General features: G+C 36.7%; 1 protein-coding gene across 3 annotated transcripts; it reads left to right on the top strand.

The window, feature by feature from the left end:
• Positions 1–5,658: 5,658 nt before the first annotated feature.
• Positions 5,659–13,333, top strand: LOC137708969 (heat shock 70 kDa protein 15-like). 3 transcript variants are annotated; one of them, XM_088689748.1, is made up of 14 exons: positions 6,016–6,158; positions 6,275–6,343; positions 6,445–6,534; positions 7,142–7,201; positions 8,259–8,339; positions 9,162–10,349; positions 10,491–10,718; positions 10,821–10,916; positions 11,005–11,223; positions 11,721–11,915; positions 11,993–12,139; positions 12,263–12,412; positions 12,491–12,621; positions 12,781–13,333. In XM_088689748.1, the coding sequence occupies exons 6-14, from the start codon at positions 9,180–9,182 to the stop codon at positions 12,995–12,997; spliced, it is 2,553 nt and encodes an 850-aa protein (XP_088545874.1). In that variant the 5' UTR covers positions 6,016–6,158; positions 6,275–6,343; positions 6,445–6,534; positions 7,142–7,201; positions 8,259–8,339; positions 9,162–9,179; the 3' UTR covers positions 12,998–13,333. The 3 variants fall into 3 exon arrangements, with proteins under 3 accessions (XP_088545872.1, XP_088545874.1, XP_088545873.1); XM_088689746.1 differs by lacking the exon at positions 8,259–8,339 and having other exon boundaries at positions 5,659–6,158; XM_088689747.1 differs by lacking the exon at positions 8,259–8,339 and having other exon boundaries at positions 6,035–6,158; positions 6,266–6,343.
• Positions 13,334–24,761: the final 11,428 nt, after the last annotated feature.

Genomic DNA, 24,761 nt, shown 5'->3' on the forward strand with positions numbered 1-24,761 from the left:
ATGTAGTTAGCTTATTAATTACTTGGCTTGCTTGCCACGTAGGCTTGGTAGTTTTTAGGGTCAACAATATTATATTCAAGAGAGTTGGAATTTTTCATATTTGAGTACATTGTTTACAAATTACAAGTCAATAACTATATAACTAAGTGTATGTAATAGAGTTATGCAAGTTTCGGAATTTTGGATGGAATTCTTAATATTAAGTACATTCCAATTCTTATCCCTTTTTTTCTAGATTTTTTCGAATTTCGTAATTTCAGTTTTTTATTTGAATCAGATGAAATAGTTAGGCTCGAACCCCCTAATACCAAGCAAAGATTCTCTGGCGATCTAATTAGGAAACAATTATATAATTTAGTGCAGTAAGCTTGAGAGCATATAACTTGTCATACCTTATATGGGTACCATATTTATGATCCATAGAGAGTCCTTGTTTAGAAAGCAATTTTGCTAAATCGGGAAAGAATCTAGGAGAAAATCTAAGAGAGGATCTTCAATCTTATTAGGATTCTGATTACCGATCCTTTAACCACACTGGGCCATGTTGGACCACCTAGACTAGGCAATCCTTGAAGAATAAGGTTTAACTCAACTTACACACAAAAAGTGCGTTTGTTGCACCGTACTATTTCAGACTGGACTAGCTTCAGAGACTAAGTTGGACTGGCATGGCTTAGACTAACCAGGATAAGATTAGTGAAGTGTTTGATGCAGTGCCAAACGAAAGTCTAAACTAAAATATTTTGCTATTTTTTATTCACTTTTACAATTTTTAATCCACTATTGCCATTTTTTTTATTTCATTCCAGCATTATCTAGTCATTCTTCTTACGATATTTTAATCTACTTTTGCCAGTTTTTATTCCATTTTATTATCCTCTAGCCTTCTTCTTCAATGATACAACTGCAAGCACTCCACCCAACATCTACTCTTTCTCAAAAGCTCAAATCACCTTTTTTTGTGAAAAACCCAGATCAAAATTCTTCATTTTTACGGCCGGACTTAGAGAAATGCCAATGATCTCGTGTCAGAGTTAGCACCGAGGTTGATTTGGGTGACGAGGTTGATTTGGGCAACTTGGTTGATCTGGATTTTGAACTGAGTTTTTGCAATTAATTCAAGCATTTTGGATGCTGAAATCAAAGCTTTTGGGGACAACCCACATGAATTTATAAGGTAATCAATGATGAAAATTTGTTGGTTTTCTGGGATTTTTGAGGTCATTTGGTCGGTTAAAGCATTTTAGATGCTGCTGGCATCTTTGAGATATAGATTTATGTGGGTTGGTGTTGGGTTTGTTTTTTGGGCAACTTTGAGAGAAGCATGTTAGTTTCAGAAGAGGTGAAAAACAGATAATAGAAGAGGGCAAACAGTCCTAGCTAGTCTGCCACTTTTCAGGGGGTCTTGCTAAGACCTCCTAGTGAAGCATTTAGTTCGAATGAGTGAGACTTAATCTCGTTAAAGTGAGTCTTGGTGCACAACAAACACAGACTAACATTCTTAGCTAAGCCAAGCCACATGTCAAAACTTAATAATTCTTGGCCCCACACTGGATTTGAGAATAAAAGATAATACTTTCTTTCCGTTACTTGTATTGTCAAATATATGTCTACGTTGCCAGACTTTGTAAACAACATATTTATATGATTATATATGAAATTCGCACATAATTTCTAGTCATTCATATTGTTTTCTTATTTAATATATATATGGGTAAATTAGACTTTATCACCTCAGGTTTGAGTTCTATTGTAAACTCATACAACATCTTCAAAAAATTTCACTTTCATACCTCACTTACTATTTTATTTCAATATAGTACCTCCATTACTTTTTTCATCCATTGATCTGTTAAGAGCTGACGTGGCTGCCACATTTGTGCCACGTGGCAAATTTTTTTTTTTTTTTTTATACATTTAAAAATAATTAATTAAAGAAAAGTTATTTAAAAAAAAAGAAAAACTGACCCAGAACCCATCTTCCCCTCCCCCCCCTCCCCGACCCACCTCATTTTCCTCCACTATTTTCACCTCCCCCGCAACTCCCCACCCCACCCTCCATTCCTTCTCTAACCACGGCCAACACCCATAAGAACTCACACCCATAAAAATGGCACCCTCCTTCAGCTGGTGGAATAATAATAAAGACACCCATCGCGGCACCCTTGTCGTCGTCAAGATGGAGAACCCCAACTGGTCTATGGTCGAGCTCGAAGGCCTCACCAAAAGGACTTCCTCATCTCCGAGTCGTCTGGTCGGGTACATGGCAAAAACGCCAAGCAGTTCACTTGGGTCTTCCTTCTCAGAGCCCACAAAGCCGCCGGCTACTTCACCTCCATTAACTCCGCAATGCTAGGCCTCGCATCCGCAATCCGCCGCCGCATCACCTCCGATAGGATGGACACCGATGCCAACGTATCGCCTCCGACAGGATGGACACCAGCGTCGACGTCGAGCCCACCAGCGTCAGGGAAGTCGAGAACCCGACTGTGCAGAGTCGGTTCTATTTCTGCATCAAGATGTTCCTGTGGCTGTCGGTGTTCCTTCTGGGGTTTGAGGTGGCGGCGTATTTCAAAGGCTGGCACTTTAGGGTGCCGCATCTGGAGTATTTATGGGCGTCACCATTGGGGGTTAAGGGCGCGTACGATTGGGTTTATTCAAAATGGGTTTTGTTCTGGGTCAAAAGAGGGTGGGGGTGATAAGGTAGGAAACATGTGGTTTTTGGGTGGGGGTGGGGTATTTAAGTTGCAAGGAAAGGGAAGGGCTCGGTGAAAAAGATGGATTCTTTTTTTGTTTTTTTTTTTTTTAAAATAGGGTAAATTATTATAATATTTTAAATGTATAAAAAATTATTTTTCCTCCATGTGGCACAAATTTGGCAGCCACGTCAGCACAAATGTGGATCTCATATTTGTCACGTCATCACTTAACGGTTTACTTAATGGATTTTCTAATGGAGGTATGAAATTGAAATGTTTTAAAGATGTTATAAGGAATTGAAATAGATCCCAAACTTAAGGGGGTAAAATGTAATTTACCCTATATATATATATATATATATATATATATATATATATATATATATATGGATGCTTTTGTGAAAAATCAATAATAAGTTACAATATTAACAATAGATCAACAATATTTATGTTAATTATAAATAGGTTAATCATGTATTGTGATACTTAAATACATTTAAAATAAACAAAAGTTACAAAATCTGCCACTACAGCTGGCACTCACTTCAACTAACACTCTATTTCTCATAGTTTTATATTTGAAATAAGTCATTAGGGATCAAACACTGCAATTTCCTGATTCTATTTTTTACATTTGGATTCAGACATTACTGATTTCATTTTTTCCATTACTCACATGCCTCCTACATGTTCCTTTGTACATTTGGATTCAAACATTGCAATGCAATGTCCGTTTCCTGGTTCTATTTTTTACTTTTTGATTTAGACGCTGTGTTGCAATGTCTGTTTCCTTGTTCTATTTTTTTTCATTACTCACACGTCACACCTCACACGACTATTGATTTTCATATTTAGATTCAGACACTGTAATGCAGTGTTCTTTTCCTGGCTCTATTTTTTACTTTTGGATTCAGACATTGTAATGCAGTGTCTATTTCCTTTTATTTTTTTTTACATTTGGATTCGGCCACTGCAATGGAGTGTTTATTTCCTAGTTCTATTGTTTATATTTAGATTCGATCACTGTAATGTAGTGTCCGTTTCCTGGTTTTTTTTTTTTTTTTTTTAAGTTAAGCATACTCTTCCATGTAAACAAAGAACAAGAAAGAGTGATAGAATATACATGTTCTAACTATTTATAGGATTCAGATCCTCTCAAGATCAATTTCATAGGAATAGAAATCTAACAGCCAAAGCCTCTTCCTCCACCTCTCTTCCCCCTTAAGTTTTCTTTCTCCTTTGCACCTCCACACCCCACTGTTGTTAACAACCCCAAATTCAATTGCAAGTCATCTGTGCTCTAAGTTTGATTTATTTTTTTTGCTATCCTTTGTTGTTTTAGCTTTTTATTTGTCATCTCTTTCTTCTTCTTCTTCTTCTTCATATTTGAGATTTCTCTCTATAATTCTTCCATAGTTTTGAAAAAGAACTCTGCAACCAAAAGACATTGGTTTGCATGACCCCTCTCTTTGTTGTTTTGTTAACATCGACTGAGATTTTATGGTTGAGGGACTTGAAATTAAGGGATGTGGCGATGCTGGGGCTGATTTTGGAGAGGGTAAGGTAAGGGACCTACAATTGGTGCTTGTGGGTTGGGTGGGGTTGTGGCGGTGTTGGGGTTGATTTTGAGGTGGGGTTGAATTTAATTTGGAATTTAGGGAGTTGGTTGTTCGAGGTTGAGAGCTTCGAAGGGAGAAAAAGAAGAGTTCAGGGGAAAATAGGAAGGATAAGTGATTTTGGCCGTTGGATTTGTATTAATGGAAGAGATCCATCGGTCCGGAGGATCTCCATAAAATTGATCTAGAGACATTCATAGAGAGAGAAAGAGAGAAAATGATAGAATAGTCAAATTCTAACTATTTATAATGACTTAAACCTATGTTGCATTCATCAGTGACCTATGCGTAATTAATAAAAATATATCATTGATTAAGTCCAAAACAAAAATATGTTAATTGACATACGGCTTAAGAGTAAAGTTTTTATTGACTTTTGGCTAAATTACCTACACACACACAAACATATATATATATGTGTGTGTGTGTGTGTGTGTGTGTGTATGTATATATTCTACTTTTAAGAGCATCTCTAAAAGATACGTCAATTTCAAAACATCAAATTTCAATTTGTTGGCTGACTTAGCAGTTTGGCATGTTGTCAATATTTTTCTTTGACCCAATATGCCAAAATTTATTGCTTCATTTATATATTTTTTAAACAAAAATAATAATAGTTGGGTTGTTGTTGGTTTTAAAAAATAATAAAATAATACTTAAATATGCTAGCATTTAAGGTAAGGCAAGTGAAATTTCTTCAGAAATAACAAAAACCATAGTTGAAGGCAGCTTCAATTTTGATAGGGATGTGCTATCCACACACCCCATTTTACTTATCACACACCCCATTTTACTTATCACACACCCTTGATAATTTATGTCCGTTGATCTTCTTCAATTTATCTAATCCGATGACCGAAAATTAAAAAAGTGTGTGAGAAGTAAAATGGGGTGTGTGGATATCACATCCCTTTTGATATCTCTTTGTCCACATCAGCTTATCATTCTTTTCCATGTCAACTTTGACATCTCGGTTGGAATAAATGATATGTCATTTATTACCATTATAAGTCTATGTGGCATTTTTGACATCTCATTTGGAGGTCCTTTGGAGATGGTCTAACTAATTTAAATTACTGCAAAAAGATACGAACTCGAGTGTATAAAAAGAGCACACCTACCTTAACTAATGTGACTATGACCACACATCCGCCTCTATATTGTTTTACATTTCAATTGTTAAAATAAATAATTATAAATAAATCATCGTGTAATTTTGTTGTGGACTAGAAACCCTTGTAAATGGGACCATAAACCTAAAACCCAACAATCATGTAATTTTAGTGTGGACTAGAAGCTCTTGTAAATGAGCTCATAAACCTCCTCCAAACCGATCCAAATACGAAGAAGAAGAATAATAATAAAATAAAACCACTCGAAAATTCCTCCTTTGCCTCTCTCCCGAATTTCGGAAGACGTTTCTAGAAGGACAAGCATCTCTCCAGACACCTCTAGCACCACCTGACCTCAAACTCTATAAAACCCCACACCAATTCCCAACATTAAACTGATTAAATTCATAAATATATAAAAAGCGAAAATCCTACCAAAAGCCTTCTCCGTGTCTCCACAAAAGCGTTCCCGCAGAGGCTTCTTTCCCCTTCTTCTTCTGTCTCCCGTTACTCTCCCTCTCATTCACTCTTCTTCACCGAGACAGGCCATCATCCACCACCATTTCTTTTCCAGCACATTGGACCTTGCAAACATACTCACTGTGTTCACCATCATCCCAGGAACCTGTTTCATGTGTTGGCTGCTCGAGTTTACCTTGGGATCAAATAAATCAAGAACCTCCATCTGAGCCGTCACTTTGCAGGTCAAGTTCCCGTATATTCTGACCAAGGTGAGACCTCTAAGCACCATAATTGGATTCCTCATGATGTGTAGATGAATTTTCATGTTTGGATAGCATGATTTGGTTGAGAAATGAGAAAGCTAAACGATTTAAAGTTTGTCCAGTTTCTGGCGAACCCGTGACCTTCCAGACCATTTTCCGGCCAAACTACGGCGATTTAGTCATCGAAAAAGGTACCAATCTGTTCGTCTCGTTCCAAGATATGATTTTAGTTTTTGAATCACTCGATTTCGTTGAGTATTGACAAAGTTATGGACGTTTAAATTTTGCCCAGAAATTCCGGCGAGTTACCAGTTTTCCCGCGGACAGCCGTCTTTCAGGCCATTTTCCGGCCACCTCCGGCCACCATTTGGTTTTCAAGCAGGTACAATCTTGTTCTACACTTCTCTATCTTCGTTTTGGTATATTATGAGTCGAATTTGGTTGAAAAACCAGTGAGATACGGAGTTCTAAAGATTGCCCAGAAAATCTGCAAAATCTGCAGAATCTGACGATCGGAGGAGAGGTGGAAGAAGAGTTATTTGGAATATTCCCTATATTGACCATTGGCTTTTGTTGATATTTTTTCGGGTTTTGGCCTAGGACCTATCTTAGGGTAATACAACGTTTTGAATCATTTTTTGACATCCGTTTAGTGAAATTCTAATGTTTTAACGTAGTTTTGTAGTTGATTGGATAATTGACCATCAATTGAATTTGTGAGTAGTGGAGATCTGACCGTCGGATCACGATGAAATTTTAGTATGTCGTTCTATGAGTATAATGAGGACTTTTGCAAGTTACGGATCTGAAATCCGATATGTGCCAGATTGAATTGCTAGGGTTGTAGACCCGACGGTTGACCTTTGATCCACAATTGACTTTTGGTCAATGGATCCTGAATTCATCTAGCATGTCCTAGATGACATGTACAAGCTACAATTACTTGTTATATTGATAAATTTTGAGACGTGATTTGGTATTTGTTTTAGGCGACGATCGGACGTGGACGTCTCAATATTCGAGCTAGGGATTCGTAGTGCAGGCTCTAGGTGAGTGACTTTAATATATATGATATTGGTGATTGCCCTATTTTCATAATTGTTATCCTGTGTCGATGTGACTTGGTTTTATAAATATGTTTTCTATTGAATTATTATTTTTAATACTTAATCATTGATTTATGTTTATGGAATGAGATTTGACATGTATATTTGAAATATAGTTTGATTTGTATGATTGGCATGTTGTGATGAAATGTGAGGGCTAGTAGTGGACCCTGAACCCATTGTCATGGGGTTTGTTGCTTAGAAACCTGTTTCACATATCGCATCGTTATTTCATTTCTCGTTTCATTGAGTTGTTCTAATTGTGTACCTTGTGCTTTGTTCCATTTCTTGTTTCATTGAGTTTTTGTAAATTGAGTAACGTATGCCTTGTCTCGTTTCTTTGAGCCGTTGTACATTATGGTTGTTGGTCTTCCGCTCGGTTCTGTTGAGTGATCCGGAACTAGGTTTCCACTGGGGTTCCGTTGAGTGGTCCGGTTCCCTGCTTCATCTGGATTCTGTTGAGAAGTCTGAATTCCTCGTACTCCAGGATTCCGTTGAGTGGTCTGGAATCATGGATTTCATTGAGTGGTTCGATATTCATTGTACACCATGATTCCGTTGAGTGGTCCGGAATCGTATCTTGGTTGGATTTCGTTGAGTGGTCCGGAATCTCGCTTGGTGTTTTGGTTTCGTTAAGAGGTTCGGTACCTAATTAATTGCTTTGTTGATTCTTTGGATCAAGTTTGGATTGAGATAGCTTCAGAGATGTAGGCTTCGGCCGAACTGTGTCGCTCTAGCCCTACTTTTCATTGTGTTGTATGAGTTTATGGTTGTGAGCTTTTGTGACTTGTTTCAAACGAGCTGTTGGATGTCTGGGTGACTCCTTCAAGATTTTCAGCGACTTGATTATGATTTCATAAAATATGATTTTATATTTGACGTTTATAAACTGTGATCGATGGATGATTTTTATTATTATCATATACGTAGAATTATTGCCACTCACACGAGCTTCGCAGCTTATTCGGGTTGTTGTTTGCCCGGTGCACCATTCCTATAGTGTAGGGGCGATTGTGCAGGTTTTAGTAGATACGAAGAGCTTTGGGGTAACAAACAGAGTTCAAGGAGCTTGGAGTGTTAGGTTACCCGTATGCTTTTCCTTAAAAAGATGCGATTATTGTTATTTTCAGTTCAGTATTTTAGTTTGTGTTTCCTGGCATCTCCCTACAGTTTACTGTCTCGCGTTGATCCTGGACGTAGGTCTGGATCGGGGCGTGACACTCTGTGTGAAATTGTTATTAGATCTGCTGTAGATTTTATGTTTCCTAATTTGGATATTTTACTCTAGGGTTTAACCTCGGTTGGGGTTTTAAGTAATTTTGGTGTTAGAATGCATCACTTTCTGCTTCGATTCAATTATTTTCTCATATCTTTTGGGTTGGCTATTTTTGGGTTTGTGCTATACTTCGGTGAACATATGATTCCATTAGTTTGATGAGATTCTAATAATTAGATAATCATGACGTTTATAGATTGCTTGAGTGATTAGCATGGGCTTGAATTAGCAATTAGGTTTGCGTAATTTTAATTTTTTTTATTTAAATATTATTGTTTTGTATGTTATGTAATGGTTTTTTAATCTTTTTTTTCTTTAAGATTATTGTTTTGTATGTTATGTATGTTGAATGGGGACGGACGGTTTTTTATCCAAGATTTGCGAAGGTGTAGTTTATGGTATTATATTTTTGTTTCCTTTACTGACTATATTGTTTGTTTCTGGTACTCTAATTGTCGTGATGATGGTGAAGATATTCATCGTTAGAATGTTGGAATTTTGGTTGTTTGTATGATCAAACTACTGTTATTTATTTAGAATTCAGTTGTTTAATGAATATGGGCTCTTGCTTGATTGGGGATTCTAGTTTTGGTTGTTTATTGAATTTGGGTCTTACTTATTTTCCAGATTTAAAATTCTGCAAAGATGAGCGTGGTTGGATTTGATTTTGGAAACGAGAGCTGCATTGTGGCCGTAGCCAAGCAGAGGGGTATTGACATTGTGCTTAATGATGAGTCCAAACGTGAAACTCCAGCCCTTGTTTGTTTCAGTGAGAAGCAGCGGTTTATTGGGACTGCTGGGGCTGCTTCAGCATTGATGAACCCTAAGAACACTATTTCCCAGATTAAACGAATGATTGGTAAGCAATTCTCGGATCCTGTGTTGCAAAGGGATATCAAGTCATTACCTTTTGTTGTTTCTGAAGGGCCTGATGGATATCCATTGATTCATGCCCATTATTTGGGAGAAGAAAAGACATTTACACCTACCCAAGTTCTTGGAATGTTGTTCTCTAATCTGAAAATCATAGCTGAGAAGAATCTTAATGCATCTGTTGTCGATTGCTGTATTGGGATTCCAGTTTATTTCACTGATCTCCAAAGAAGAGCTGTTATGGATGCAGCAAAAATTGCTGGATTGAACCCTCTTCGCTTGTTCCATGAAACTACAGCGACTGCCTTGGCTTATGGTATTTACAAGACGGATTTACCAGAAAATGAACAATTGAATGTTGCCTTTGTTGATATTGGGCATGCTAGCATGCAAGTCTGCATTGCTGGTTTTAAGAAGGGGCAGTTGAAAATATTGGCTCATTCCTTTGACCAGTCTTTGGGAGGTAGGGACTTTGATGAAGCACTGTTCCACCACTTTGCAGCTAAATTCAAGCAAGAGTACAAGATTGATGTGTTCCAGAATGCAAGGGCTTGCCTTCGTCTTCGTACTGCTTGTGAGAAGCTGAAGAAGGTGCTTAGTGCAAATCCCGAGGCACCTTTGAATATAGAGTGTTTAATGGAAGAGAAGGATGTTAGGGGATTCATAAAGCGAGATGAATTTGAGCAAATTAGTATTCCCATTTTGAAGCGTGTGAATGGACCTTTGGAGAAGGCCCTTCTTGATGCACAACTTTCAATAGAGAACATTCATACGGTTGAGGTTGTTGGTTCAGGCTCTCGAGTTCCTGCTATAATCAAGATATTGACAGATTTCTTCAAAAAGGAGCCTAGGCGAACTATGAATGCAAGTGAATGCGTTGCTAGGGGTTGTGCTTTGCAATGTGCAATTCTTAGTCCGACATTCAAAGTTAGAGAGTTTCAGGTGAGTTTAACTCTTTCCTTGTATCTGTATTTGTTTCCATTAGTTGAGCAAATCTACATATAGTGTAACCTGCTACTTTTGTAGTACATTATGTTTCCTGCTGATTTGTTTTTAACTAATGTTATCCCATTTAATGTGAAGGTGAATGAAAGTTTCCCATTTTCGATTTCTCTGTCTTGGAAAGGTTCAGGTCCTGACGCCCAGAACGGAGCAGTTGAGAACAACCAAAGTACAATTGTTTTCCCCAAAGGAAATCCTATTCCAAGTATCAAGGCCCTTACATTTTACAGATCAAGCACGTTTTCAGTTGATGTGCAATATGCTGATGTTAGTGATTTGCAGGCACCTGCAAAGATCAGCACATATACGGTGAGTGGAAGATCGAATATAAGCTTGCTTGCTCTAAGTTGTCTCAATACTAATAGGTTATATGCTGATTTTTGTTAATGTTATACTATACTACATGTGCAGATTGGTCCTTTCCAGTCTACTAAAAATGAGCGGGCAAAACTAAAAGTCAAAGCTCGCCTGAATTTGCATGGGATAGTGTCTATAGACTCGGCAACTGTAAGTTTATTAAAAGAATTTTGTGCTTATGGTTGTTATTGGTTGATTATTCTTTCTAATTTTATTTGTTTTTCTTCATGTGCTGTAGCTTGTGGAAGAAGAAGTTGAGGTTCTTGTCGCAAAAGAGCAAACAAATGAGCCTGCTAAAATGGAGACTGATGAGGCCCCCAGTGATACGGCTCCCCTAAGTACTAATGAGACTGATGTGAACATGCAAGATGCTAAGGACACTGCTGTTGCTCCATGTGCTAAAAATGATGTTCCTGAGTCAGGGGACAAGCCTATGCAAATGGAAATTGATGCGAAGGTCAGTTGTCTTCTCTCTATCATACTCATATACGGGTTTTCCATGAATTATTTGTTCTTTTTCCTTGGACTGCAACGTGGGGGCACTTGGGGAAGGGGTCGGAGGGCAATAACAAAGCAAACAATGCATTTTGGTTATAATGTTTAGCTACTCGATTTGAGTGAACATTATTGGACTAAGGGAGATGAATGGTGTAAGATGACCAGGTTTCTATGATGTGCTTTGATATACTTAAAAGTCCATTGTGCTAAGCTTATATTTGATCAATCTTCACATGTTCAGCTATGTTAACTACAGAGAAAGCTTGTTAAATTCTGCGCTCCTCATAATCTTTTACTCAAGGGACAATCTACATTTAATGTTACTATGGAGAAGAGATAATGGATTGTGCTAAATGTTAATTAAATTTTTTGTTTTTGGAATGGTAAATGATATCAGTGGTTTGTTTGATTCCATTTGCGGGTTGCATTCTTGATGTCTTTGTTTTCGCGATGTAGGTTGATGCTAAAAAGATAAAGGTAAAGAAAACAAATATTCCTGTGACAGAGTTGGTTTACGGAGGGATGCCTCCAAATGAAGTGCAGAAGGCAATTGAGAAGGAGTTTGAGATGGCCTTACAAGACCGTGTTATGGAAGAAACAAAAGACAAGAAAAATGTTGTCGAGGCCTATGTCTATGACATGAGAAACAAGGTAGTTTGCTTATATGTTCGTGGAACATTTGCCTTGTTTTTTACCATTTTATGACTAAATTTATCTTTTGTATCCAGCTTAATGACAAGTATCAGGAGTTTGTCACTCAATCGGAGAAGGAAACATTTATTGCTAAACTTCAAGAGGTGGAGGATTGGCTGTATGAAGATGGTGAAGATGAAACCAAAGGAGTGTACATTGCCAAGCTTGAGGAACTCAAGAAAGTAACGATTTTCTTTTAATTCTCTGGTGGTTTTTCTCCAAATTGTTGTGAAAGGGCACCGATTAAACTTGATGCCGTTGGTTTTGATTGTTTAGAGCTGATGGGTGATTTTGTCAAATTACAGCAAGGTGATCCCATTGAAGAGCGGGTCAAGGAACACACGAAGAGGGGAACAATGATTGATCAACTCGCTTACTGTGTTAATAGTTACAGAGAAGCTGCAGCATCGAGTGATGCAAAATTTGAACACATTGATATTACTGATAAACAGAAGGTAAGGGTCTCGATGAGCTCTCTTCCCCTTCCTCCACTCTCGGCCATTCCAACTCACAATGTTCTTTGTGTTATTTAGGTATTAAATGAGTGTGTTGAAGCTGAGGCCTGGTTAAGAGAGAAGAAGCAACAACAAGATTCACTCCCCAAACATGCCAACCCAGTACTCTTATCAGCTGATGTGAGGCGAAAGGCTGAAGCAGTTGACAGGTACTATTTCTGCATTGATGAATTTGTTGTTTCCTTGGTTAGTTGACGAGCTGGTAGTCTTAGACAGTCGTAGCCTGTAGTAATAAGCTAGTCTTTTTTTAAAGCTCTATGATATCTGACATAGTAGTAATCTTTTCTTTTATCCACTTATGTTAACAGGTTTTGCAAACCGATAATGACGAAACCCAAACCTGCACCAACCAAGCCAGCTGCCCCTGAAACTCCACCAACCCCACCTCCTCAGGAAAATAAGCAACCTCATGGCGGAGATGCTGGCCCCATGGGGAATCCTGCTGACAGCAACAATGAGGCTCCACATGCTTCTACAGAACCAATGGAAACCGACAAGCCAGAAGCTCCCCAAAGTTCTGTGTAGTTCTGTAGAGTGTCTGTGTTTCTATTGTTTTCTTATGGCTAGGATTTGATTCATAAGTGTGAAACATTTTCAATTTGAGCCTTAAAACACAGTTTGGATGCTGAGGGGGAGACCTATGGTGTGTTTAATGGATGACATACTTCTAGGAGTCTATCTATAAAGCCTTTTATGTGCTTGTGGTCTGTCAGTGTTTAACTATTGGTACGATCAGTCTTTGGAATTCTGGAGTTTTTGTTAAGGATTTTAAAAAGAAACTGTACCCTTTGGGGTCTCTCTCCCCTTTGGTGACGGAAGAGAGACCGATATTTATTCTCTAGTCTTGTTTTACGTCGGTCATTGCTACTCTTTCTTCTTATGTCTTGAATTTATCTCCAAAATTTTATTGACTTGAGAAGGTTGCACAATTTTACTCTGCGAATTTCACATTAATGCTCTTGCTAGACGGGTTCTACAATTTGTAGTAGATTCTGGCACACGATTATATGCATCAAGGTTCCTCTTTGATGCAACATTCAATGCATTTTCGTTATTGGTGGGTGGAAGTGTAGATTTTGTTTGGACCCTGGCATTTGGATTTCAAACATTCTCAGCGGAAAAGTCGATTTCTGTAATGTCGAGTGACAAGCTTAGAATTGTAAAAGGAACACTGAAGATGGAATACAGTTGAGAAAAACCTCGGATTTGATGATTAACTTGACAAGGTTCATGTACCAATAGAATAGGAAACAATACCCTATAAATGGCAAGGAATTTGTTATCATTTGGAAGTGCTTTTAGAATGACTGAATGCTTTTTGATGAAAATGTTTATAGAATCGGTGAATTTTGGAAAAAAAAAACACTTGAAGTGCTTCCTAGAAGAAGCACATGATTGGTGCTTCTTGCATGAAGCACTTCAAGTACTTTTGAAATCCAAAAATATTTCACTAAAAGCAGCTTCATTCATTCGAAAAGCACTTTTAAATGAGCCTATATTCTAGGGGTGGTGCTAGTAAAGCTACATTATAGAACATAATGAAAACATGAGGAACAAACATATATGTCATATAGAAGATAATAAAAATATGGGGATCAAACAAAAAATGTGTGTTCATCTAAATAGTCAATAAGTCTCTCGCAATTTATTGAAAATTATAAAATGCAAAATGAAAGTTATCTCTTTTCTGTCTAAGTGAGAGTTACAACCTAGGCGGGTGCCTAAGCATGTTTAGACGCCCTTTCTTAATTTTCAAACGCCTAGGGATTAATCGAGATGGTAGTTAACCATGTAGCTTCTAAGCAGGCCGGGTCATAGGCGATGCTAGGGATTTTTAGAACAATGTAATTTACTAGGAATTACATAACCACACATGTGCTATAATTCTAACAACAAAACTCCCCTTTGAATGTGTAAATACTCAAGTAGGTGACGCATCTGATCTTCATGTAAATTAACAATAGTTGATAAAGTCGTGTCGTCTAGTAGGAACAAGTGGCAAACATGAGTCTCGTATAGGGATTGCACATAAGAGTAAGTCTCATCAAAACATGGTAAAAATCAACAGGACAAAATCCATAGTTCAATGAGAAAAAGGTAAGTTAACATCTTCATGACGCAAGTAGTAGAAAACGCACATAAGGATATGACAATCCCAATGTGGGTGCCTAGTAAAAACCTCATCAGGTTAGTAAAAACCCAGTGGAAAAAATGCTCATGATCTAAGAGAAAAAGAGAACATTAAGGTCAAGCGAGTATACATCAAGACACTCTCTCTGAGTTCGACAAAACTCCCTTTGAGAACTACAAGTGTTGCAAATGAGTTAGTTATGCATACCAATGCCTTGGACAAGCTTCTAGAAGGTTACCTTTGACTGTTACTTCGTGAAAAGGTCAACAAGGTTGTCTTAGGATTGCATATGCTTGACTTTAATCTTTTAATGCTTTCATGAAGTGATGTAGACATAATAAGCTTGTTTTTTACTTTGTTGATGTAGCTTTGCTTGGTCTGGACAATACATGCGGCGTTGTCTTCCTACATTGTCTTTGGGACTTAACGATAGATGAAAAATCGCAAGTACTTCGAATATGCTCAATGAAAAATTGCAGGTACTTCAAATACGCTCAATTAGAGCTCTCAACCATCTCCCTCACGTGTGATGTGGGGAGGTGTAGTAGGCTTGGCATGATTCAAATATTTCGTAACCAAGGTCTATTTCGTGGACCTTCAAAATATTACGGTATTCTTAACAGTAATGACATAACCACCTGAGAACGTGCTTTTTGCGGATTTGATAAGTAACCTACGTCAGCATACAAAATAGGCAAGCATCAGTCCAATGATCAATGGAGTTTGATCCACTCGAAATGCGTATAGATAAGCCTAAATCCATAACAATGGAAAAAATGTCTTTAATGCCAATTTAATGGCGGCGTGTAGGCGCAATGCTCTATCTTTACCAACAAATCGATTACAAATGAGATGTCTTGCCTAAAGCAATGAACTAAGTACAATAAAGTGCTAATTGAACTTAGATATTGAACTTTAGGTTATACAACATCTTCAAGGGTCTCATTTGCATCTAACGTATGGGTGATCATGGGTGTACTCAAAGCAACACTTTTAGGTGTAGTTTGACTGGTGGACCATAATATCGTCAGAGCAACGATTGAACTTTAGGTTAATATATAAACAAGTTTTTCCAAGAACCTTCATCTCGAATTCTGATTTAAGTGTGAGGGAATTTTCTCATGCACTTCAGAGTCTTAGTGAGATTTATATCATTGACATAGACTGCAACTCTAAAAAATTTGGAATATGACTTCTTAATTAACACGCAATGGCATAGTTTATTCTCATTTCCCAACTGATCAAATAATCACTTAGACGAGTAAACCATATCCACCCAGATTGTTTCAATCCGTAAAATGAACACCTCATTCAAATTGATAGGCTGTTATGTGATCTAGAACTTTTTGAATTAAACCCTATAATTCTTCAATGCTTAGTATCAAGTTCAACATAAATAAAAAGTCCATCACAAAAGAGTGATTGAAACGCAGTACTCAATGTATTGAAGATGTACAACTATCTTTAGTGCGGTGTTAAGAACATGTTGATAATGTGTTGTGGCATACATTTATAGAGAGGGAAATCGATAAAGAGAGAAATGGGTGTGTGATTTCCTCACAAATTGTGCTGGGAGACAAAAAATTGTTTTCCAAAGTAATACAAACTCTAATAGGAAAGATCTTCTTGATCTTATAAGATTACATAGTGTACTAGGATCAGTGTTTTAAAATACTCGCCTCGGGCGCACCTAGGCGACATCGGAAGCTAGGAAGGTGGCTTGCCAGCTCTGTTTTGTGGGAGTCGGCGGAAAACTTGCCTAACTTCGTCGGGGCGCACCTCAGAGCGTTCGATTGGGCATTAGTTTTGTATAAAAGTTGCCAAAATCTGGAAAAGTATTTTGAAGAAGATGATGAATATGAGAACTTATTGGCTGATTTTTCTTTTTCTTTTTTAATTTTTTTTTTCAGTTTACTAACCGCTGTAACAACACATTATTTTAATATTCTTTTTTAAGTTTTGTTTTTCATATTATTTTATAGATATTAAAAAAAACTAAAGATAAGTAGAAAGATAATGTTTTTATATTTTTGGCTGTTTAGCCACAATAGTACCTGAGATTTGCATAACACATCACTTTGGTTCCTGAGATTGAAAATCAATAGAAATTGTCACTAAGATTGTCCATCATCCATTATTTTGGTCATTCCGCTAAAAACTCCGCTAAGTGTCCTAAAGCTTTTTGCCGGAAGTTCGGGCAATTTTCAAAGCTTCATAACTCAATTGTTTCTTAACCAAATTCGACCCATAATATATCAAAATGAAGATAGGAAAAAGTAGAACAAGATTATCTCTATTTGGAAGCTTAATGGTTGCCAAAGATGGCCGGAAAATAGCCTGAAATGTGACTGGTCCGTTGGAAAACTAGAAAACTCGCCGGAAACGGGGTAAACTTTAAATGTTCATAACTTCAATACTCAACAAAATTGAGTGATTCAAAAATGAAAATCATACTTCTCAACGAGATGAAGAGAATGGTACCTTTCTTGATGGCTATTTCGCCATGGTTTGACCGAAAAACGGCTCGAAAGTGGCTAACTCGAGACCAAGACAGCCACTTTCGAGCCGTTTTCCAGTCAAACCATGATGATTCAGCCGTTGAAAAAGGTAACTATAAATCACTCGATTTCGTTGAGTATTGAAGAAGTTATGAATGTTTAAAGTTTACCCAGTTTCTAGCGAGTTTTCCTGTGGACCAGTTACCTTTTAGGCTATTTTTCGAATATCTTCGGCAAACATTGGGCTTCCAAATAGGTATAATCTTGTTCTACACTTTCTTATCTTCATTTTGATATATTATGGGTGGAATTTGGTTAAGAAACGATTGAGTTACAAAGCTTTGAAAATTGCCCAGACTTTCGGCCAAGAGTTCTGGGACACTTAATGGAGTTTTTAATGGAAGGACCCAAAACAATGGATGGTGGACAATCTCTGGGACCATTTCTATTGATTTTCAATCTCAGAGACCAAAGTGATAAGTTATGCAAATCTCAGGGACCAGTTTAGATAAAAAGCCTATATTTTTTATATATGCCTAAAAAAACTTAAAAAATATCTATACTTTTTAACGTTATACGTTACCCTTTATTTTTCTTTTCAAGACTCCACATATCCTGTAATACCCTAAAAATTTAAATATATGAATTAAATATTCATAATTATGAATACGTAGAGAAAATCGAAAATAAATCAATTTATGGTTATGGAAATAGAAGTGGGAAATTATTACAATTAACGTAATTCTAGTATTGAGCTTTTATTTGATTTTTCAAGAATTTATAATAATTGATGTGAGTTAAGTTTTAAATTAAACTAGTTACGAGGTTTAAAGTTTGGAAAATTAATTATCTAAAATCCGTAGCCCTCTCGAGGTCACAATTTATATTTTTTGAAGAGAGCTCGATCTCACGAACGCGTAGGCGTAAACCGTTCGTGAAACGGAGTTATTAACATTTAAAGTTAGGGATATTTTAGTAATTTTATTTCATTTTAGAAGGCTCCAGAAAATTGGAGCCAATGTGTTGTGCCACATGTGTGGTTGAGATGGAAAAAAAAGGGGAATGAACGGCTGTGATGAAAAGAAAAGGTTGGAAAGGAGAGAAGAATCGGGAGGGAAAGAAGAGAAAGAGAGAAGCATGGGGAAACCAGGTTTTTCCCCAACCTGTGACCCGACCCGGCCACCTTTGACGACGGCAAAGGTGCCAAAATGACACTCATGTCGTTGCCACTCAATCTCCATCCTAATTTCTTTCTAAAACAATCAAATTTGGGGTTATGTAAAACCCTCAAAGGAGGGTGCGTCAGTTCACCAATTATGAAGCTAACTCCTCCAACTACTACTACCAAAACACTCTCCTCAAACCCAGGAACAAAGCCTATGCATTGGTTGGGGCGTCGGAGTTGGTTTGGAGTCGAATCAAGAACACCCAAAAGTAAGGATTCCAGCGGTTCGTGGCCAAATTGAGGTGTTTCCCGGCCAAATTGGACTTGGCCGCCGGTATAAAGTTTGCTCAACTCCTTAAGATCTTCATTTCTGTAATTTTTGAGAAATGTTAGAAATAGTTTAGTTTTCCGGCAAGTTGGGACGGCCGACTGCCACCTGCTGCAGTGAGTGCGGCAGCGCACGGCCAGGGAGCCGACATTATGTTTTGATGCAAATTTCGTTATTATAATTATGCTTCTGAGACCTAACTGATATGGTTTAAATGTCAATACGATTGTGGTATATGTTGAACTAAATGATATATTCGGGTTTGGTTTGCATTTTTGAAAATGTGAACTACGAATGGCTTGATCCCTATTTGGGGTACGTAAGCAGTCTAACGAGACGTTAGATGCAACCATAAAATAAGTGAGATTAAATACTTCGAAAATAAATAATTAGAATGAGATTTGATCTATAAAGGAAGGTGGTGACAAAGTGTGAAAAGAAATAGTGCATTTGATATAGAAATTGTGATTGTGGACCATGGATGGAAACAAGACCTATAAGTAAAGAAACACGATAAGTGGGAGCTAATTAATCGAGTTAAATCTTTTGTTGAACGATTGTGCTAAGAGAAGAGAGTTTGGGTTAATAACTTAAGTTTTATCCTTATGCTTTGATAATTAAATGTTGGTTATAAATTTATTGTGAGGGTTTGTGTTTAATTGGGATTAATGGTATGTTAACTAAACAAGAGTTTAGTTCGGGCCTATCACCAATATACTTATTTTCCCGAAATAAAACAAATATGTCAGGGTCGGGGCGTGACAAAATGGTATCAGAGCAAATGATCCTACTCTGTAATGTACAATGTTCTTGAATTCTTGTTGGTATTAATGATGATATGCATTATGGTTGCATGATTTCATAATCTTTGTGAATAAGGTGGCATGCATGTGACATATATATGTGTGAGATACATATATGATTGGCCTTGTGTTGTGGTGCAATTTCCATGGTGGTTATGGAGTTCTTATAGTAGAAATTATTATTGGCATTGCTATTGCATTATTCTCTAAGTTCTTTGTATAATGAGGAAGTTATGTGGTGTGTGTGTGTATATATATATATCGTGAATTATCACGAAATGAAATGACTTGGATTGTTATTATGTTATGCATTATGAAAATGTTGAATGTTAAAGTGATTATGAGGTGGTGATAAGTAGATGAAGAATTTGTATTATGTCTGGCACTTGAGAAATTTAATTGGGCAAAAAGGCCTGTGGATATAAGGGTGGATATGTAAATTGGGTAAAAAAAAAAAGCCCGTGGATATAAGGGTGGATATGTGAGATTGGGTGAGAAAGGCCCGTGAATGTGAAATGGGGCAAAAAAGGCCCGTGAATGTGAGATTGGGCGAGAAAGGCCTGTGAATGTGGAATTGGGCAAGAAAGGCCCGTGAATGTGAAATTGGGTAGAAAAGGCCCGTGGATGTGAAAAAAAGAAAAAAAAGAAAAAAAAAAAAAAAAAAAGAGAAGAAGAAGAAGAAGAAGAAGAAGAAGAAGAAAAGAAAAAGAAAGTGTAATGTGTATTGGCCAGGTATATTACAATCTTTTCCAACCTACTAGTCATTGATTGAAATAAAAGAAAATGGTGGTAGAATCATTGTGTTGACAATGATAAGTGTGGCTAGAAATTTAAAATGTTTGGCAATGATAATTGTGGTTGGAAATTTGGTATTCATTAAAGTCATGACAATTTATCGAATGAAAATAAAAAGTATATATTGTGGTTATGGATGAACATGAATGAAAATATGGAATGAAATTTTGAGTTCATTTAATATAAATGTTTTCCAATGAGTTTTTGTGCTTGATGAGGAAAATTTGACGAGAAAAGTTTAAAATTATAAAAATTGATTGGTTTGGTTTGCCATTAATGAATTATGGCGTGAAATTCTAGTATTTTGTTAGTCACGATAGTTATGGCTTGAAATTTGATATTTGATTGTGCCAATATCGTTTATAGTCATAATTTATGGTATTCGTGTTGCCAAAAGTAATGGGAAGAGAGATTACCAATAATTACGATGTAAATTTCCAAATAGCAGGAATAGATTTTCGTATGAAAATTCATCGAGTGAGAATGGAATCATAAACTGAGGTTATGATTTGGTTATTATAATTTAAAAAGGTGGAAAGACCATGAAGTTTTCTTCATTTATTATTGGTGGATATGAGTAAAATTATGAAATGAAATTTTGAGTTCGTTTAATATGAACGAATTTTCAATTGTGTGAGACGTGAAATTTTATGAATTATGGAAAGAATTGATGGAGAAAGGGTATAATTATAAGTGTGTTGTTTTGGTTGCCATGGGTCATGAGTGGTCATTGTTGGAAATTGATATTGTGAACAAAACTGATGATGAGCATATATTCTCTTGGCTATGTGACTAGTAAGGATTAATTCCGTTGACCGTTAAGGTCATAAAATGTAAATTTCTCTTCTTTGATTGGCGAAATGTAAATAGTATTCTGAAAGTGCAGCTCACTAATTTATTCGAGTTGTGGTTACATTTTGAAACAATTTAAAAGGGAACAAATTGACAGAAGGAAAAAAAAAAAAGGGGGGGGGGGTGGTGTTGCCATATGCAAGAGTCATCGTTGTTGGATTCGATATCACGAACTGAACAAATGAAGAACACATGTTCTTATAGTTATGCAATCAATAAGGTTTAGTTGTGTTGGCCAATTGAATTGTGATACATATAAATTATCTTCTTTGGTTAATAGAATGTGAATGGTGCACCAGAAGTGCGAGTCGCTAAATTTTGGAAGAAAAATCGTAGTAACGGCTGAGTATAGCAAATGATGGTGAATGATTTTACAAATGATTGTGATTATTATGTTAGTAATTATTTAGCCAATAATGGGTGGCGGCTTGATGTTTGATGTTTAATTTGCCAATGTGTATGGCCAAAATTTTGGATATTTTGTCCTGCTAGTGAATGTTTGCTAAGAATATGGATATATGGTGTGAATCATTATGATTTTATTCCATACGAATGGAACGGTGGGATTAGTTCTAAATCCCTTTTCGTTATTCGATGGTTGAAATCTCAGGGACAAGATTTATTTTAACGGGGGGTGAATGTAATACCCTGAAAATTTAAATATATGAATTAAATATTCATAATTATGAATACGTAGAGAAAATCGAAAATAAATCGATTTATGGTTATGGAAATAGAAGTGGGAAATTATTACAATTAACGTAATTCTAGTATTGAGCTTTTATTTGATTTTTCAAGAATTTATAATAATTGATGTGAGTTAAGTTTTAAATTAAACTAGTTACGAGGTTTAAAGTTTGGAAAATTAATTATCTAAAATCCGTAGCCCTCTCAAGGTCACAATTTATATTTTTTGAAGTGAGCTCGATCTCATGAACGCGTAGGCGTAAACCGTTCATGAAACGGAGTTATAACGAAGAAGTTATTAACGTTTAAAGTTAGGGATATTTTAGTAATTTTATTTCATTTTAGAAGGCTCCAGAAAATTGGAGCCAATGTGTTGTGCCACATGTGTGGCTGAGATGGAAAAAAAAAAAAGGGGAATGAACGGCTATGATGAAAAGAAAAGGTTGGAAAGAAAAGAAGAATCGGGAGGGAAAAGAGAGAAAGAGAGAAGCATGGGGAAACCGGGTTTTTCCCCAACCCGTGACCCAACCCGGCCACCTTTTGAATTTCCGGTCACCTTTGACGACGGCAAAGGTGCCAAAATGACACTCATGTTGTTGCCATTGAATCTCCCTCCTAATTTCTTTCTAAAACAGTCAAATTTGGGGTTCAATTTTATGTAAAACCCTCAAAGGAGGGTGCGGTGGTTTCACCAATTATGAAGCTAACTCCTCCAACTACTACTACCAAAACACTCTCCTCAAACCCAGGAACAAAGCCCATGCATTGGTTGGGGCGTTGGAGTTGGTTTGGAGTCGAATCAAGAACACCCAAAAACAAGGATTCCGGCGGTTCGTTGCCAAATTAAGGTGTTTCCCGGCCAAATTGGACTTGGCCGCATGTATAAAGTTTGCTCAACTCCTTGAGATTTGGGACGGCCGACCGCCACCCACAGTGGACGACAGCAACTAGTTGAGTTCTCTGGCGAGCTGGGACGGCCGACCGCCACCCACAGCTGCGGGTGCGGCGGCACACGGCCAGGGAGCCGACATTGTGTTTTGATGCGAATTTCGTTATTATAATTATGCTTCTGAGACCTAACTGCTGTGGTTTAAATGTCAATACGATTGTGGTATATGTTGGACTAAATGAATATATTCGGGTTTGGTTTGCATTTTTGAAAATGTGAACTACGAATAGCTTGATCCCTATTTAGGGTACGTAGGCAGTCTAACGAGACGTTAAATGCAGCCATAAAATAAGTGAGATTAAATACTTCAAAAATAAATAATTAGAATGAGATTTGATCTATAAAGGAAGGTGGTGACAAAATGTGAAAAGAAATAGTGCATTTGATATAGAAATTGTGATTGTGGACCATGGATGGAAACAAGACCTATAAGTAAAGAAACACGATAAGTGAGAGCTAATTAATCGAGGTAAATCTTTTGTTGAACGATTGTGCTAAGAGAAGAGAGTTTGGGTTAATAACTTGAGTTTTATCTTGATGCTTTGATAATTAAATGTTGGTTATAAATTTATTATGAGGGTTCATGAAATTAAAGTGTTTAATTGGGATTAATGGTATGTTAACTAAACAAGAGTTTAGTTTGGGCCTATCACCAATATTCTTATTTTCCCACAATAAAACAAATATTTCGGGGTCGGGGTGTGACATATCCCATCTAAATAGTATGTGTGTGTGTATATATAATTATATATATTAAAATAGGTTATGCAAGGCTTAACTTCACGCCTCAAGGCTTTCGCTTAGGTGAAGCTATCCATGAAACGCCTCGCCTACGCTTTTGATGTGAAATATTCTAGCACTCAAATTAAAACCCTATGATTGTAGTATATGAAAGTAGGGATCGTTTTAGGCCGGGGATTAGAAGGGATGCTAATCTACTCTAAACTGACTTAAAAACACAAAACTAAACTTAAAAACACGTAACTAGACTTATATTACTCAAAACAAACTAAAAAGACTCAAAACAGCACAAAACATTCAAATAGACTCAAACTAGACTCTAAAGGGTGATTTGGACGAATTCTAACTTAACTTTGACTCAAAACACTTTAAAACATAAATTTGGACAGATTCCAACTCAAAGGCACAACCAAGTAAAGGGGGATTGGATTTTGGACGAAATTAACGTAAAAACAAGCAGATTGTAAAGACTTTAAACAACTTGGACGAAATTGGGTGAAATATGGGTGAATGGCTAGCTAGAGGGTTCATCTCCACACATGACAAATATGCATACAAATCGGTTTCCAGTTATTATTCCTTTAAACCATGAATGACAATACTCCAAGTTAATTGCATCACACAACCAACCATCAGATTTTCCTTATTTCATTGAATTGAATGAATACATATTACAACCAAATTATCTTTCTCAAGTTCCTTATATGAAACGCATGATAGAGATACATATCAAAAGTCATTAAGTTCTATGAAAATCATAAGCATTGTCAAGACATTCATCACTATGAAACGCATGAGACTCCTGCCAAGGATTCACTTAACACAATCATGACTAGTGACTTCCACTACTTATGAATATAAGTTCATAACGATTAGGTGAAACTCCCTTATATTCTAGCATCAAATTCATGCATGCAAACTAAGTAGGCCTCCTTAATCAACATACAAGAATAAGTTATCAATCAAGCAGTTAAACAAATTGCATTCACGATTTATGAAACAATAATTGGATGAAATCAATTCATATCAAATATATGTTCATGGCTTTGAATTTACCTCTAACTAAAACGAATTTAGTTCCTCATGTTCACAAAACAAAGATAATTAAATTTAAATATTGAAAACAAAGAATAGAATACACCTAGAAACGCTCCAACAATCCAACGTTTTGAATGGCAAGCACGGCTCCAGATGTGGTAAATGATGTGGTGTGAAATTGTGGTAGAGGGTGGTGGTTTATGAGTGTTGCGGCATCATGTATTTATAGGGTGAAGGGAAGGCATGAAATTGGGCTGAAAATGAGAGGAATTAGGACTCCAAATCACCAAAGAACAAGGACA

The sequence above is a fragment of the Pyrus communis genome, chromosome 17 (assembly GCF_041283825.1).
Source record: "Pyrus communis isolate YQ-2024b chromosome 17, ASM4128382v1, whole genome shotgun sequence".
NCBI classification, from domain to species: Eukaryota; Viridiplantae; Streptophyta; class Magnoliopsida; order Rosales; family Rosaceae; genus Pyrus; species Pyrus communis.